Genomic DNA, 14,153 nt, shown 5'->3' with positions numbered 1-14,153 from the left:
ATTCGGTAGACATCAATCCATACATTGCAGGCGGCTGAAGAATGCCGCTGCCGGGATAAGATACCTTATCGCAGCAATGGGGTGGCGATACCTGGGGTTGCAGCTTGCGGCAGTTGAGATGGAATGGTTACGGGCCACCGAGGCTGTCATTCCGGATGAATGGGAGGGAGAGAGATGTCGTGAAGAAGTCAGGATATAGAAATGTTAGCAGGGCGCGGGCGTTGCAGTCATGACTGCCACGACTGTCACGACTGTAGAGGTGGTGACGTCACAAGGTTCCGGGGGAACGAGCTGGCCTGCGTTTCCGTCTCAGTTGCGACAGGCAACATTGAACCAGTGCTAGATGGCATGATTAGACAACGTCGCGGCATAGAAGTGCAGGGAGGATGGGAGGTTTGCTAAACAGCGTCAACTTCTGCACTGTCCTTCGAAGCGCACGAACGTCATCAGAGCTTCAACGTTGATATATACATCTACATTAGCCAGCTCATACTCCAAATTGGAGCTGGAAATTACGACTCGACTCACAGCAAGAGGTCTTGATTCCCATCTGCACCGCCTGGGTTCATTACGAGCGACTGTGGCGCGTTCTGGTTCACAACCCAACCACCACCCATCCCAGCATGGTCTTCTGCTATGGGCGACCCACCAAATGTGCTTTGCCTGCCAACGCTGGCGAAGTACATGTCAGCATCGCTTACTGCGGCTGACATGTTGCCGTTCGTCGGTGAGAGGGAGCCGTTACCGTTGGGCGCTGTGTCGATTCGTGAGCGGTCTGCTGCTGCGCGCTCGCGCGCTAGTTGTGCGGCCTTGACGGTGGGTAACTCGTGCCGCTGTAACGCAGGTGACTCGATTACCCTGCGGGGGCGGGCGGTGCGGAACACCTGGTTGACTGGCTTGAGGTAGACTGTTGCTAGTGTACCCACGTTGAGACACATCTCTTCCAGTGTCCCAGGATCTAGCTTCTCTGACTCCTCTGCTGTAATGGCAGGCTTCTCGCCCATAACGACCTTCTTTGCTTCCTCAGGCGCAGAAGATAGCAAGCGCCAGTACATGTACCCTCGATCTCGCAGATCTGGGTTGTCTGTTTCTTCGGTTGCCCACTTTAGGACCTTAGGGACTAGTGCCGAGCCTCTTGTTGGTCGCTGAATGAAAAGCTTTACTGTAGCAGTCAGAAGTGCCAACTGCACCTCGTGTGTCTCCTCTTGGAACGAGTCGAGGAAGTCTTCGAGGAGGACATCGGAGTCTTCGATACGGTCGGCGTACTGTCCAATGACCCAGATCATAGCAGCTTTGGCTTCTGGCTCATCCAGCGAGTCGAGGTTCTCGCATAATGTTGAGATGATGGACTCGTACTGATTGGGATATTTCCGGAAGATGTTGCGGATGACTACTGTTGCTTCTTGCACGATGTAGGAAACCTTTGTGCTGACGAGAGAAAGAAGGGTGCTGATACACAGTTGCGCTGCTGGTGCAATCTTGATGGCCAGCTTACCAATGGCACGTACCGACTTGCGTACGAAGTCGACATCGATCTCAGTAGCGTATCTATTTGGGTTAGTGTGCAAAATGGCGTGTCCACGTAGGATGTGACTTACTCTGCAAGCTCTGTCAACACCTCCTTGATGTTCTTCTCGGTTGCCAACATAAAGATGAGCTCAAGCTTTGTGACCTTGACGTAGATGGGGTCGTTGTATTTGCAGAAGAAGACGCGGATGTCGTTTCGCAACACTTCCGGCCGCCGTTGCAGGATAAGGAGGGCGTTACGAAGAGCAAGGTACTGAATCTCAGGTCCTTTCGACAAAAGCGTGACAAGCGGCGGCGAAAGCTTATTGCACAACGATGCAATAACCTTCTGGTCGGAGATGTAGTTCATTAGGTAGAGGATGACACGGATGCACGTAAGCACCACAGCGGAGTTGGAATGCGACAATCTTGGTGATATTCGCTCGGCGAGCAGAGCGGCTTCGGACGATTCCTGAGGAACGTAATTCATCATAGCTTCCATGATGTATGTCTGACCCCACTCTGAGCAGTCTGCCAGAATGGAGACAATCTTCGACGCACTCGCATAGTCGATGGTGAGCTTGATATTCTCACTTCTTTCCCAGATGTCCATCAAGCCTGCTAGTGCGCTGGAGACGACTGTGGGGTTCTCGTCTCGCAACATGCCATTGAGCTTGTCGATCAAGTCCGAGGACTCCACCAGATGTCGGTCGTGGTCGTAGAGCTTGGCGACACAGAAGGCGGCTGTCTTGCGTACGTAAGGGTCGGAGTCTCGCAGGAGGTTCTTCAGATGCGGCACAGTTGCCTCGACGTATTCGCGGACGTGGATGTAGGACATAGTCCGCAGTGCGAGCGCTCGCACCAGAGGATTGTTGTCCTGCATGTCTTCCTGGATGATGGGCAGCGCCTTGAGGGCAATGTCAGGTTTTATCCTGGCATAGTTGACCAGATACAAAAAGCACCTGGTGCGATCAGTGAGCGCTCACTGCCTGTGTATAGGCCGTGGACCTACATCTTCTTTATCTCCAGACTCGGAATGTGCATGCATCCCACAATGTCCGGGAACAAGGCGACCATGTCGTTGTTGCTCATGGTCATGTTGGCGACGATCTTCTTCAAAGCCGTCTTCTTCGCGGAGAAGTTCTTGTCCTTCTTGCCGCCACTGTTCAGTTCGAGGCGCAGCTCCGCTACTTTGCCCTGTGGTGTGCGGGGGTATTGTGAGTGCTGGCTAACAACCGGGGGCAGGGGCATGAACATAATCATGGCGGCGGCCATGCGCACGGCGGCGCATGAAGAGCTGGGTGTGTACGAAAGAAGAGAGGACGTACCCTCGCAAAGAGCTTCGCATCTTGGCCGCCCTGGCTCATGGTGGACTAGCTATCACGAATGCGCCAGCTCGGCGTTACCACTGCGCATGTGCCTTGCTGTATTACAACCAAGACAGCTCCCCTCTCCCTGCCGCTTTAGCGCCCCTCTCTGCGCCGTCAATATAGATGCGGGGCTCTGATAGGTGGTGTCGTTCGTCAATCACACTGGTATCGTGTGCTGTCTCTTGGAGGGCTCCGGACGACGTTTCGAGGGGTGATGCTTGAGTCCGCGGCTCGTCAGGGTGAACAGGGCGTCTAGGATGTTTTGCGGAGGTCGTCGGGGAAGCGCACGTGCATTTCGCCAAGCCCTGTGGAGCCGCTTTGGTGGTGACAGCTGCTCAACACCACCGAAGCATCACGAACGCCGCACATCATCCTGACTAAACTCACTTCCAAACACTACCCGGCCATAGCAGTGCGTCTTCAGCTCGCCGCCAATACAGCGATACAATGTCCGCACCACCGCCCCCGCAATGGGTTGTCGACCTCAACTCGGCGCCCGCATCGAAACCCAAGAACGCATCGCTCCCAGACCCACCAGGCTACACAGCGTCCATGACTCGCAAAGAGCGCGCTCTCTCCTCCAAGAAGACCCGCGTGCCACCTACCCCAGAAGAGATGGACACACTCAAGATGAAAAAGGCGTGGGAAGTCGCCATAGCCCCCGCGAAGCAGCTGCCCATGAACGCTTTTGGTGGGTCTTGAATGAGAAGGCGCGGCGCAGGATACTGACTGCGACTAGGCATGTACATGACCGGAAACTCGCTTCAGATCTTCTCTATCTTCATGGTTTTCACGCTCTTCAAGACACCCGTTATGGCTGCACTTGGCATTCAGCGCACATTCGCACCCTTCGAAACACCCGGCACAGCTGGTCGCCTGCTGGGTGTCAAGGTCGTCTATATCCTCACTAACCTGCTCATGCTCGCATTGGGTATCTGGAAGGTGAATGCAATGGGACTGCTGCCAACGACCCGGTCAGACTGGCTGGCATGGGAGGGCGAGAGGACATGGTCAGAAAGAGCCGTGCCCAGGGAGTGGCTGTAAAACGACGAGGTATGGCAGTAGCATTGCACGGCGTTGGTGGTCGAAGTCCGTCCGCGACTTTCTTTCTTTTTCTTTTCCATCCTGGAGCTTGAACGCGCTAGCCACGAGTCTTCCCACCAGGAGAGCTCACATCAGCTACATCGGCGGTCAAGGTGCGGCGCAAAATCAACACAAGTTTCACAACAAACGAAATATCTCTCTCCGTTACAATTGAGCCAACACGAGTGTCATCATCCGCACGACCCTTCTCAGTCTACGGCAATCGGTTACAAAACACTTTCCTTCACTTTTAGTGGGTGCTCGGTCTCAGCTTTGTGCTTTACTTGCTCCAAACTTTCCCAATCTCTGTTCATCTACTACCTCCTCGCCCATCTTCAACCCATTCGCGCCCTGTTTCGCAATGTCACTTTCAGTCAGCGAAAATCTGAGAGCGGTAATCAGGATGATCAACCTTGTCCTTGGTATATCGGAGGAGATCGTTCCATGTTCGCACACCTACGGCATCGAAAGACTTTCCAGCACCGAGCAAGCTGTGCAGGACCAACGTATATGCGAGGCGAAGTTCAACAAGTGTCGTAAGTTCTGATCCGGCCTCCTTGCGCGCCAGTCACCTCTGACACCTTCATCTCTGAAGTGACGGCAGAAGAGCCGAAGTCCAGCGATGGCCCGTGTTTGAATGTCCTCAGAAACAGCTTGCGCCTCTAAAAGGACTCATCTACAAGGCCCACCTCAGCCGAGAGGAGCCATTCTACCGTGGCAACACTGCATTGAAATCTCCTTAAGACACCAGGTCTGACATGTCGAGAGTTCTTTAGATGGCGAACAAATGCGAAGTCAGCGTGATGGTTTTGCGAGAAGTCCTCACCGAGCTCTTGGCCAATAGTAAGCAAATAGTGCTCCTTCAAGTAAGGTCGCTTCGATCTAATGTCAGTCGGCGTAGTACACTCGAAAATTACGATAAGCTGGATCTCTTCGAGACCCCCCCCCCCCAGTTTCGCATTACCTTCGCTCGCCGTCCTGCCGAATTTCACTCCGTCCTTCTCGTTGAATGCCCTTGGCGTTCAAAAATCGTTCTCGACCCGACCGCAGAACAGGATGGCTTCCCAGCAGCAGTGCGAATATCAAAGCTTCGCTACTACAAGAAGCACTATATTATTCGAAAAGATGACTGTGACGGCGAGCGATTGACAGCCGACACCCGAGCTACGCTCCAGCATGACTGCAGGATACGCGTAAGCCTGTTGTACTTGACAGAAGAAGGCAAGACCTCCTGGAGCCAGTTTGAGGAAGAATTGCCCGGGTGTGGGAATATTGGAAAGAGTACCTAGCCGGTGAGAAGAAGCTGTGGAAATTGGACGAAGAAGCTCTCGCTTTGGAGAAAGGAATGCTTCTGGACCTTGTACAAACAAGGGTCAGAAAGGTCCAAGATGACCAGGTATTCACGCAGTGGCTTCGAAGCCAACCATACACTGCCTGATTATTCCGCTCATACTTGTAAGTCGAGTTCCAGCCCCGGGGAATAGATCGACAGGTACATGCACCATTCCGGCTAAACACCAGTGATATGATCTGACCATACCAGAACAGGCAACTAGCCGTAGATGTACCTCGTTTACACTTTACAATGTATTGCGGCCCAGAGCATTCCCTGGTCGCGGGACCGCATTCGCCAAACCCCAGGTTCACTGGACAGTTCTAGAGCTCCACATGTTGTTACAGCTTCCACAAACCATTATGGCCTCTACATGTATAAAAGACAACGCTGCTTTGCAGCACACAATTACAAACACCTCTCAGCTCCACTTCTTTACTCTACTCGCCCATCATGAAGGGCTTCACGTACCTGATTTATGCTCTCCTCACTTTCGTTTCCTTCTCCTCAGCCCACCCCGGCATGGGCGACACCATGGCAGCAATGCGTCGCGAAGCCAACAAAGTCAAGCGCGTCGAGTCAAAGGTGCTCATCGGCGACCTCAAAACCCTCAAGGACACCCAACTCACTCCAATTGGCAAAGACATCAAAGCTATTCTGCTCGACCAGCTCGATGCTGAATCAAACATCATTGACACTTCCATCCCCGCCGGCTCTCTTGGCAGCGCAGCATGCAAAGCAGATCTGTGCTGCGTCTGGAAGTGGATTAGCTACGAGATGACTGCGAAGTTTAACGGCACATCCGGGCGCTGCAACAAATTTGCACGTCAAGCTGTCCGTCTCGGCTTCCACGATGCGGGCGTCTGGTCCAACACATCCACTTACGGCGGCGCAGACGGCTCCATTCTCCTCAGTGATGAAATGACGCGCGCAGACAACAACGGCCTCTCCGCCATTGCTGACCAGATGAAAGCTTGGTACAACAAGTACTCGCCCTACGGCGTCAGCATGGCTGACCTGATCCAAATGGGCGCCAACGTCGCTACCGTTGCATGTCCCCTGGGTCCACGCATACGGTCCTTTGTCGGGCGCAAAGACAACAGCAAAGCCGGACCTGCAAGCTTGCTGCCAGGACATCTCGACTCCGCGGATACGCTGATCAAGCTCTTCGCTGCAAAGACAATCGATGCACATGACCTCGTTGCTCTCGTTGGCGCACATACGACGAGCCAGCAGCATTTCGTCAACACCGGGCGCGACGGTGATCCGCAAGACTCCACGCCGGGCGTCTGGGACGTCAAATTTTACCCCGAGACGACTGGCAACGCGGCTCCAAGAGTGTTGAAGTTCCAGTCCGATATCAATCTCAGTAAGGATCCGCGGAGTGCGGGCGAGTGGCAGGAGTTCAGCAACCCGAGCAATGGGCAGGACCACTGGAACGAGGATTACGCCAAGGCATACACGAGGTTGAGTCTGCTTGGTGTTAATAATATCAATGACCTGAAGGAGTGCACGAAGGTACTTCCGCCGCACAGGAGCAGCTATGTCGCGGAGGATCAGGTTATCCTGGATATGTGGCTGCAGGGGCAGTTCAACCAGCTGAACAGTCTTGTGGACGATGCGATTATGTTGACCGGGTTTGGTGGTGGAGGGAGCGGGACTATTATCACACCTTGAAGCCTTCTCTCTCCTTGGGTCCACAACGTAGCAATCAATCAGAACTACTCCTTCTCTACTTCGCCATGTCTCTTTATAGATCTTTACCTGACAAAAGCACCACCCCCACCAGCCCCCAGCTGATTCCCCGTCATCCACCCGCTCTCCGGCAAACACGCAATTCCCACAATCCCCGCCACCTCCTCCAGCGTCCCCGGCCTGCCCCCAATCTCCCCCGCCAGTCTCAGCATATCCTCCGTATCCACGCCCGGACGTTCTCTCGCCAGCGGAATCAGCGCATTATACAGCTTCAGTGCCTCCCTTGGCGCCTCCGGCAGCCCATTCAGTAATCCAGTGTCCATGGGGCCGGGGGAGACGGAGTTCACGGTTGCGCGTTCGGCGAGCTCGCGCGCCCAGACGCGCGTCATGGCTTCGATGGCACCTTTTGTGCCGGCGTAGGAGGTCTGTTGGATGAGGCCCCATGTCGTCGTTGCACTACTGATATTCACAATACGACCTGAGCGGTCGGTGGGCAGGTAGGGATAAGCGGCTTTGATGAGCAGTGCAGGAGCGCGGACGTTGAGGTCGAATGTTTGCTGGAACAGATCGATATCGAGATCTTGGATGGGCTGGGCGTTGACGATGGCGGCGTTGTTAATTAGGATGTCAATTTGGAAGGAGCCGTTTTTGCTGAAGTGGGATTTTGCGGCATCGATGAGTTGTTGCGGCGCAGAGGGATCGAAGAGATCGGCGCGGATGGGAATGGCGGTGATATTGTACTCTGAGGAGAGTTTCTTTGCAAGGTCGCGGGCGCGGGTGTCGGAGGATGAGGTTGCATAGTTGATCACGACGTTTGCGCCGCGGGAGGCGAAGTGTGCTGCGAGGGCAGCACCGAAGCCTGATGTGGAATCAGTATGATGTTAACGAGTTGATGTCTCCATGTGAACATACTGCGCGATGCGCCAGTGATGATGGCGAGCTTGCCCTCGAAGACCCTTGATGGAGACATTGCTGATTTCCGATGGATTCTTTGTTGGCGCTGAAGCTACAAAGGTCCTGACCGTTCTGATAGTTTTCTGATGCACAGCACCAGCTTCTTTACCATCGTCACATCGCGGGGCAGCTCCAGCTTTGTACCCCTCTATCCTCAAGATCATCCAGCTGTCCTGCGGTAATGGCCGCAGGGCATCGCAGGCGGTGTAAGGCTTTGACGCAGCTTCGGCTTAGCTCCCACTGCCGCGATGGAAGAGGCGTTTCAAGCGCCAGCAACATCCAAGAACGAGCATCTCATGCTATTCGAATGAAGGTCTCGCGCCCTTGAGGTGGATCTGGCGGTGACGATCGCTATCTGGTGTTGTGGGTCTTGTGTAAAAAGTCCGAAGAAGCGCCATACACGAGCATGGATGCGGAAAACAAAGTGTAAGACTTGACGGCTACTTTCTGTGTCGCGTCTTGACGAGAACAGATACAAAATTCTGCATCGCTGACCCGAAACTCGAAGGAAGAGTGCGTTTGTTGCTGCAGGTTCGACAACGATGTTAGTGCATTCAGCCTCACCCTCAGCCCCACGTCAAGGCTGAAGAGGTCCACCTCATGGCCTAACGTTTCGAGGCTGCCGAGTTCATGCCAGCATTTGGTCTGTGCCATGACACCAGCACATCCAAGTATGTGTGTCGTGCTTGCTTGCATCCTTCGCGCAATCAACATCTTGAAAAGGGGTTGTCGACTAGCCAAACCTCGCTTTGTCTGGCCAGCCTCGGTAGCAGTTGAAGGACTGTGAAGTTAACACAAAAAGCTTATGCATCCCACAAAATGCGGAGAACAATGCCGCTGGGACTCGAACGGTAGTCGCGGCATGTCAAACCTTGTGCGGCCGCCGTGGCGGGTGCCAGCTCCCGTCCCGCACCGTTGTCAATATCAAACTTCGCTGTAACTTAGTCTAGACATATGCCTAAAGTGCAGCTTGGCGTGAGGATCGTGCCGCATTGGGGCGGGGGACGTGTTGGCGTTCCCTCGTCCTGGGATTGGAAGGATGCAGGGTAAAGAACTTGAAGGACCGAAATAAGGCGTGAGGAAGGTTGGGAGGTACATTTGGATATGTTCTTCGCCTCCTTGCACTCCACATCTTGACGTTCACTGTCGAAAGTCGTCTCCTCTCTTTGGAGATCGAGCTTTTCACACCACCTCATCGTTGTTGTAATTGGAGCTGTGGTCAAAAGACAACATGGCGCCCACATCGTACCCAATGGCTCTGGCAGCCTTGGTGCCGCTGCCTTTCGACATCGTCTTTACAGCGCTGCGGTTCTACATCCGATCGAAGAGGAACGCGTGGGGACCTGATGACTGGGCGATGCTGGTCAACCTTGTAAGACTGTCTCTATATCCAATACAAACCTGAGACTGATCTGTTGTCATAGCCTTTTTGGACAGTGAGTACTGTAGCTACCATAGCTATGGCATGGAGTGGCATCGGCGCCTACGATGCCTCACTCACCGAGTATCAATACTCCAACTCGCTGATGTGGTTCTACATCTTCCAGGAGCCATGGTGCTTTACGTTGATCACCATCAAGTGCTCAATTGGCTTCGCACTGATCAGAATTGCCAACGGCAAGAAGTGGATCGAGTGGATGATTTACGCCTGCATGGCGTCCTGCTTCGTCGTCATGGGTGGTACAGGCATGTATTTGTTCTTCCAGTGTACTCCAGTACAGTAAGTCATCTCACTCCTGCCATTATGCATGGTTTGCATAGGAACAATGCAGCTGACGTCGAGTAGAAAGAACTGGTACACCACCATGCCTGGTTCCTGTCAGGACCGTAGCATTCAAACAAGCCTCTCATACGCAGTAGCTGTTGTCTCAATTCTCAGTGACTGGATCTTCGCCGTCCTGCCCATCTTCCTGCTGTGGAACGTGCAACTCGACTGGCGCGTGAAGTGTTCGGTGATCGGTATGCTTGGACTAGGTGTTTTGTAAGTTTCCCACGTCTGTTCAATGTTTACTCATGCTGATGGTTATAGTGCATCAATCGCGCCCATTGTCCGTCTCAAATTCCTGATTGGAATGAACGATCAGTCCCGCTTCCTGCAAAACCTCGGCGCCATCCTTGCTTGGGCCTCCGCAGAGATGAACGTCGGGATGCTTGTCGCAAACTTGCCCGCTTGCCGTCCTTTACTCGAACGAATGATTTCGCGCTTCTCGTCATGGACCGGTAGTGGGAGTCGCTCCTTCGGTGCTGGAAAGAAGCCGCACGCCCGGGGTACCTCCCGCACGGGAGCCAACGGCACGACAAAACAGTATCTGGAGCTTGATGAACGACCGGGCAGTACAACATTGCAAGGTTACCTGAAGAACGGCCATAAGACCGGCGGTACGGGGATAGAGACAAGGATCTACGGCGATCTCGACTGTGAAAGCAGTGTCAGTCTTGATCGAGACGACGGGAGCCAGAAGCACATCGTCGATAAGCCGAGCGTTGACGGTTTCCATGTGAATGTGCACAAGGATTTCAAGATGGAGGTTAGCGGAGGCAAGCAACTGCCCAGGGCGACAGCGCCGGGAGGCATGGTGTAGTCAAGAAGTCGAGGGAGTTCGTGTTAAAAATGATACCCAAATTAGTTCAGTTATCAATATAGACGCGTACAACACGACGGAGTCGTATTGACCATCACATAGTGGGGAAACTGCTATGTGAGTGAGTAAAGGCCGTGATCAGAAGATAGCGCTGTCAGTAGAAGCTGAGATGCACAAATGATGGAACGAAGATGCAAGGATGCAACGTTGAGCAGCAGATGAGAAAGCACGAAGCTGACAAGATGCACGTCATTCTGATTTCGGCTAGCGCTGATCTAAATCCATCCACCCCAACGGCAGGAGCCCCTTCACAGCCACTCTGCAACAATACCACACCGCAGTCTGAACATATCATAGACCAATCATTATCGGATTCAATCTATGGCACACTAATGTCTGCATCTTGTGTAGCCTCATGTACAGGCACAACGCGGAGACCCGAAGATTGCGGCTGCGGCTACGGCTGAACGCCAGCTAGCCTCGTAAGGCGAAGCATGCTGCATGTTTAGGGCTACGGCGTAGCTCAGCTTACAACAACAGCGCCCTTTTTAATCTGTTTCTTCATTTCATATCAGTAGGCGCAAAACTCAAATTCACTGTGCATTCTACCAGGCTTATCCATCCCTACAATCTTCAACACATCTTGATTCCAAGTAACTCCTGCCAACCGTGTTGTCCATCGTCTTACCAGCCCCGGACTCTTCGACTCCGGCATTTCCATCTGTCAACGGAACAAAACGCCTTTGTTGTCCAACATGAGACGTATATCAGGCCTCTTCTCGCCCCCCAAAACCACCTTCCAGGTCCTCTCAGACCTGCATTTGGACCACGACTCACAATACCTAACCTTCCACATCCCCGTCAGCGCGTCCTTCCTAATTCTCGCCGGCAACGTCGGCCGCCTAATCGATTACGAGTCCTACCTCTCCTTCCTAGTCCGGCGGTGCAACCTGCACGAAAAAGTATTCCTCGTCTTGGGCTCCCTCGAATTCCACGGACTCGGGTGGATGGATGGCCTGCAACTAGCACACAAGATGGAGAAGGAGCCGTCGACGAAGGGAAGGCTGGAGGTGCTGTATGAGACGCGGAGTGAGGTGCCGGGGACGAATGTGGTGTTGCTTGGTGCGACGCTTTGGAGTAAGATTCCTGAGGCGGATGTTGCAACTGTGATGAGCAAGATGCCTGAGTTTGATGAGAAGAGCGGGATTCAGGGGGATTGGATTGTAGAGACGCATAATGCTGAGCATAAGAGGGATTTGAAATGGCTGAAGCAGGAAGTGGGCAAGGCGACGAAGCCGGCTATAGGGCCTGATGGAAAACCGGTTTCTGGGTTTGTGGCAGGTTCGGAGGCGAAGCAGGTCGTTGTTGTAACGGCGTTTGCGCCAGATTTGAGGGATGCGCTGCATCCTTGGCAGGTCGATGCGCCGTGGAGTTCGGCGTATGGGACGGATTTGCTGAATGGGACAGAGTGGGCAGGTGTGAAGATGTGGATATGTGGAACAACTGGGCGGACGTGTGAGTTCAAGAAGAATGGTACGACGGTGGTTTGCAATCAGAGGGGACGTGAGGGTGATCATGTCACTGGACTGTTGAAAGATGGGATGTCAGAGAAGCAAAAGATTGGGTTGTTTGACGTCATGAGGGTAGTCAGGGTGTGAGCAGCTATATGTAACTACGTGGCTCAAGTCACCTGATATCCTATCATGGGAGGCACTGCCCGAGGGTAAGTGCACTTACTTCTGAGCCAAGAGCTTCTGTACAAGAACATCACCGACAACACAGATAGCAATAGAATCATTGACTATAGCCTCCGACCGATACTGCTCACGCAGTTACACTATATGATGCTAATGTCAAGGCTGCGTAGTACCCAATGTGCTCACAATAATTTGTCCTTCGTATCGACCTTGACCTTCAGTGCCCAGTGCCCGAACTAAAATTTACACCTTTGACACGCACAGTACGGACAGTCGACGCATCGTCTTCATTCTTACTAGTGACAAGCCTGATACCGGAACACTTGTAGCATTGCCTTACCCGATGATGAATCGCGTCAGGTTCGTCTGGGTCAATGGGGTCAAGTGTCCTGTATTCTACAAATCATCGTTAGCAAGTTGACATACAGATAGCAGAATACCCACTGGTACGAGACTACCGAGCAGCCTTTGAGGTACGGCGTAAACCGAATTCTGGACCTCGCTTTTTCTGCTGTTGTTCCTCGCGCTGTAAGACTGATGAAGGCTTGAACTCCTGCAGCCGATATCCGCGCTTTTCTTGCATGCGTTGCTGAGGCACAATCTTCTTATCTTCGGCTGCCTGACGCAAGTGGGAGTTGATCTGTGCGCGTTCGCAAGATTATCGTCCGAGCTCTTCCTCCTCCTGAAGTGAAACTTGCTGGCTTCTCACAGCTGCAGCTTCCTCGCGTGCTTTCCCTTCCCATCAGGCCTCCTTAAGATACTTTTTAAACCAAGCTACCGCCTCTTCTCCTTCGATTCGGATAGAATCTAGTAGTGCGCGCAGACGGTTTAGGCCGTCACCGGATTCTTGTCGCTGGCGGTGTACTGCATCTTGGGAATCATTAATCTCCGCATGTTTTCGTTGAGCATGTGAATGTTCGTCGAAGGTATCGAAGCCTTCTTCGACGGTGGGCTGACGATAACCGCGAAGAGACCTTTGATCATGATCCTCCTCACCGTGGCCTCCTCAAAGGTTGAAAGGCCAGCTTCCACTACGTCACGTTCTGTCGCGAATCTGCTGCATCCACCAGTCGTTATTCGATCCAGTAGCACAGCCTATTGGCGGACGATTGCGGGGATTTGAGCCTGGGATGAGGCCAGCTCCACATTACAAACCTCCATCACGTAGTCGATTCCTCCAATAATCTCGGACATCGTCCATGTAACGCCATATGAATCCCGCTCAGAAGGCCAATCCTCGCGCAGTAAACAACAAAGAGGTCCGGTGCACTCTTTGTCATCATTGTGATTACAGCGAACACCACCCCGCCTGCGCGGAGCACGAATTGTAGTATGTTGCCATAGTGGCCTAGGTCCATACCCACCACATCCGCCTTCTCCACGGCTGTAGATATGGAATTGAGTATCACGTACTGTTCTATAATACGCATCTTCATCGAGCGACCAATCCTCAGGCGACAGGCACCAAATCGTACCACTGCAGCGCTCTCTTCGGCTGTGCGTGCAATAGATTTCCCGCTCATTGTCTCGCATTAGCTCGTCGACGGGCCAAGGGCGAACGCGGTCAAAAGGTCCTGTTCCGAATCCACAGTGATGCTCGCCCCAAGCGGAAGTATGACCACCAAAGTCAGAACGTTGAGTAATGTTCGGTGATGTGAGCTGCCAGTCCATCTCCCTGAGTGTTTGGACAGGCTCGTTGTTTTGTTGTTTCAGGTTGAGTGTTGCTTACCTGCGGTTCTGCTTCATCATTCTCTTATGTAGGGGCCGCTATCGATTCGGATGCTTGCACATATCGAGTCGAAACTTGTTTCTCTTCGATGGTGTTTTCGTAGTTGGGACTGCCTGCAGCACCCTAGTGTGCGGTCTGCCTTGCATGGTCACGCTGCTGGCTGAGGTTGGCATCGTTGATGGGCATTTTGACTGTGTGTTTCGT

At 53.1% G+C, this 14,153-nt stretch overlaps 7 protein-coding genes across 7 annotated transcripts; 4 read left to right on the top strand and 3 right to left on the bottom strand.

The window, feature by feature from the left end:
• Positions 1–452: 452 nt before the first annotated feature.
• BU25DRAFT_379711 (Adaptor protein complex beta subunit) lies at positions 453–3,104 on the bottom strand. Its single transcript, XM_033704206.1, has 4 exons — positions 2,835–3,104; positions 2,519–2,703; positions 1,599–2,468; positions 453–1,548 (listed from the first exon to the last, which is right to left on the bottom strand). Exons 1-4 carry the CDS (start codon positions 2,871–2,873, stop codon positions 525–527), a joined length of 2,118 nt encoding a protein of 705 aa, XP_033555580.1. The 5' UTR covers positions 2,874–3,104; the 3' UTR covers positions 453–524.
• A 219-nt stretch (positions 3,105–3,323) lies between these two features.
• Positions 3,324–3,920, top strand: BU25DRAFT_463739 (uncharacterized protein; the record flags this gene model as incomplete). The annotated part of the gene is made up of 2 exons (XM_033710626.1): positions 3,324–3,567; positions 3,616–3,920. The coding sequence occupies 2 exons, from the start codon at positions 3,324–3,326 to the stop codon at positions 3,918–3,920; spliced, it is 549 nt and encodes a 182-aa protein (XP_033555579.1).
• A 1,825-nt stretch (positions 3,921–5,745) lies between these two features.
• Positions 5,746–6,969, top strand: BU25DRAFT_452755 (class II peroxidase; the record flags this gene model as incomplete). The annotated part of the gene is made up of 1 exon (XM_033709810.1): positions 5,746–6,969. One exon carries the CDS (start codon positions 5,746–5,748, stop codon positions 6,967–6,969), a length of 1,224 nt encoding a protein of 407 aa, XP_033555578.1.
• Positions 6,970–7,052: 83 nt separating this feature from the next.
• Positions 7,053–7,957, bottom strand: BU25DRAFT_379701 (3-oxoacyl-reductase; the record flags this gene model as incomplete). Its single annotated transcript, XM_033704205.1, has 2 exons — positions 7,053–7,846; positions 7,900–7,957. The coding sequence occupies 2 exons, from the start codon at positions 7,955–7,957 to the stop codon at positions 7,053–7,055; spliced, it is 852 nt and encodes a 283-aa protein (XP_033555577.1).
• A 1,215-nt stretch (positions 7,958–9,172) lies between these two features.
• BU25DRAFT_443815 (uncharacterized protein) lies at positions 9,173–10,692 on the top strand (the record flags this gene model as incomplete). Its single annotated transcript, XM_033709384.1, has 4 exons — positions 9,173–9,313; positions 9,366–9,574; positions 9,728–9,922; positions 9,971–10,692. 4 exons carry the CDS (start codon positions 9,173–9,175, stop codon positions 10,521–10,523), a joined length of 1,098 nt encoding a protein of 365 aa, XP_033555576.1. The 3' UTR covers positions 10,524–10,692.
• A 187-nt stretch (positions 10,693–10,879) lies between these two features.
• On the top strand, positions 10,880–12,319 carry BU25DRAFT_416156 (uncharacterized protein). The gene has a single exon (XM_033707712.1). It carries the CDS (start codon positions 11,279–11,281, stop codon positions 12,179–12,181), a length of 903 nt encoding a protein of 300 aa, XP_033555575.1. The 5' UTR covers positions 10,880–11,278; the 3' UTR covers positions 12,182–12,319.
• A 996-nt stretch (positions 12,320–13,315) lies between these two features.
• Positions 13,316–13,891, bottom strand: BU25DRAFT_426528 (uncharacterized protein; the record flags this gene model as incomplete). Its single annotated transcript, XM_033708425.1, has 1 exon — positions 13,316–13,891. The coding sequence occupies one exon, from the start codon at positions 13,889–13,891 to the stop codon at positions 13,316–13,318; it is 576 nt and encodes a 191-aa protein (XP_033555574.1).
• Positions 13,892–14,153: the final 262 nt, after the last annotated feature.

The sequence above is a fragment of the Macroventuria anomochaeta genome, assembly GCF_010093625.1.
Source record: "Macroventuria anomochaeta strain CBS 525.71 unplaced genomic scaffold BU25scaffold_56, whole genome shotgun sequence".
NCBI classification, from domain to species: Eukaryota; Fungi; Ascomycota; class Dothideomycetes; order Pleosporales; family Didymellaceae; genus Macroventuria; species Macroventuria anomochaeta.
Note: the sequence above shows the minus strand (reverse complement) of the source record. Positions and strands in the feature narration are given on the sequence as shown.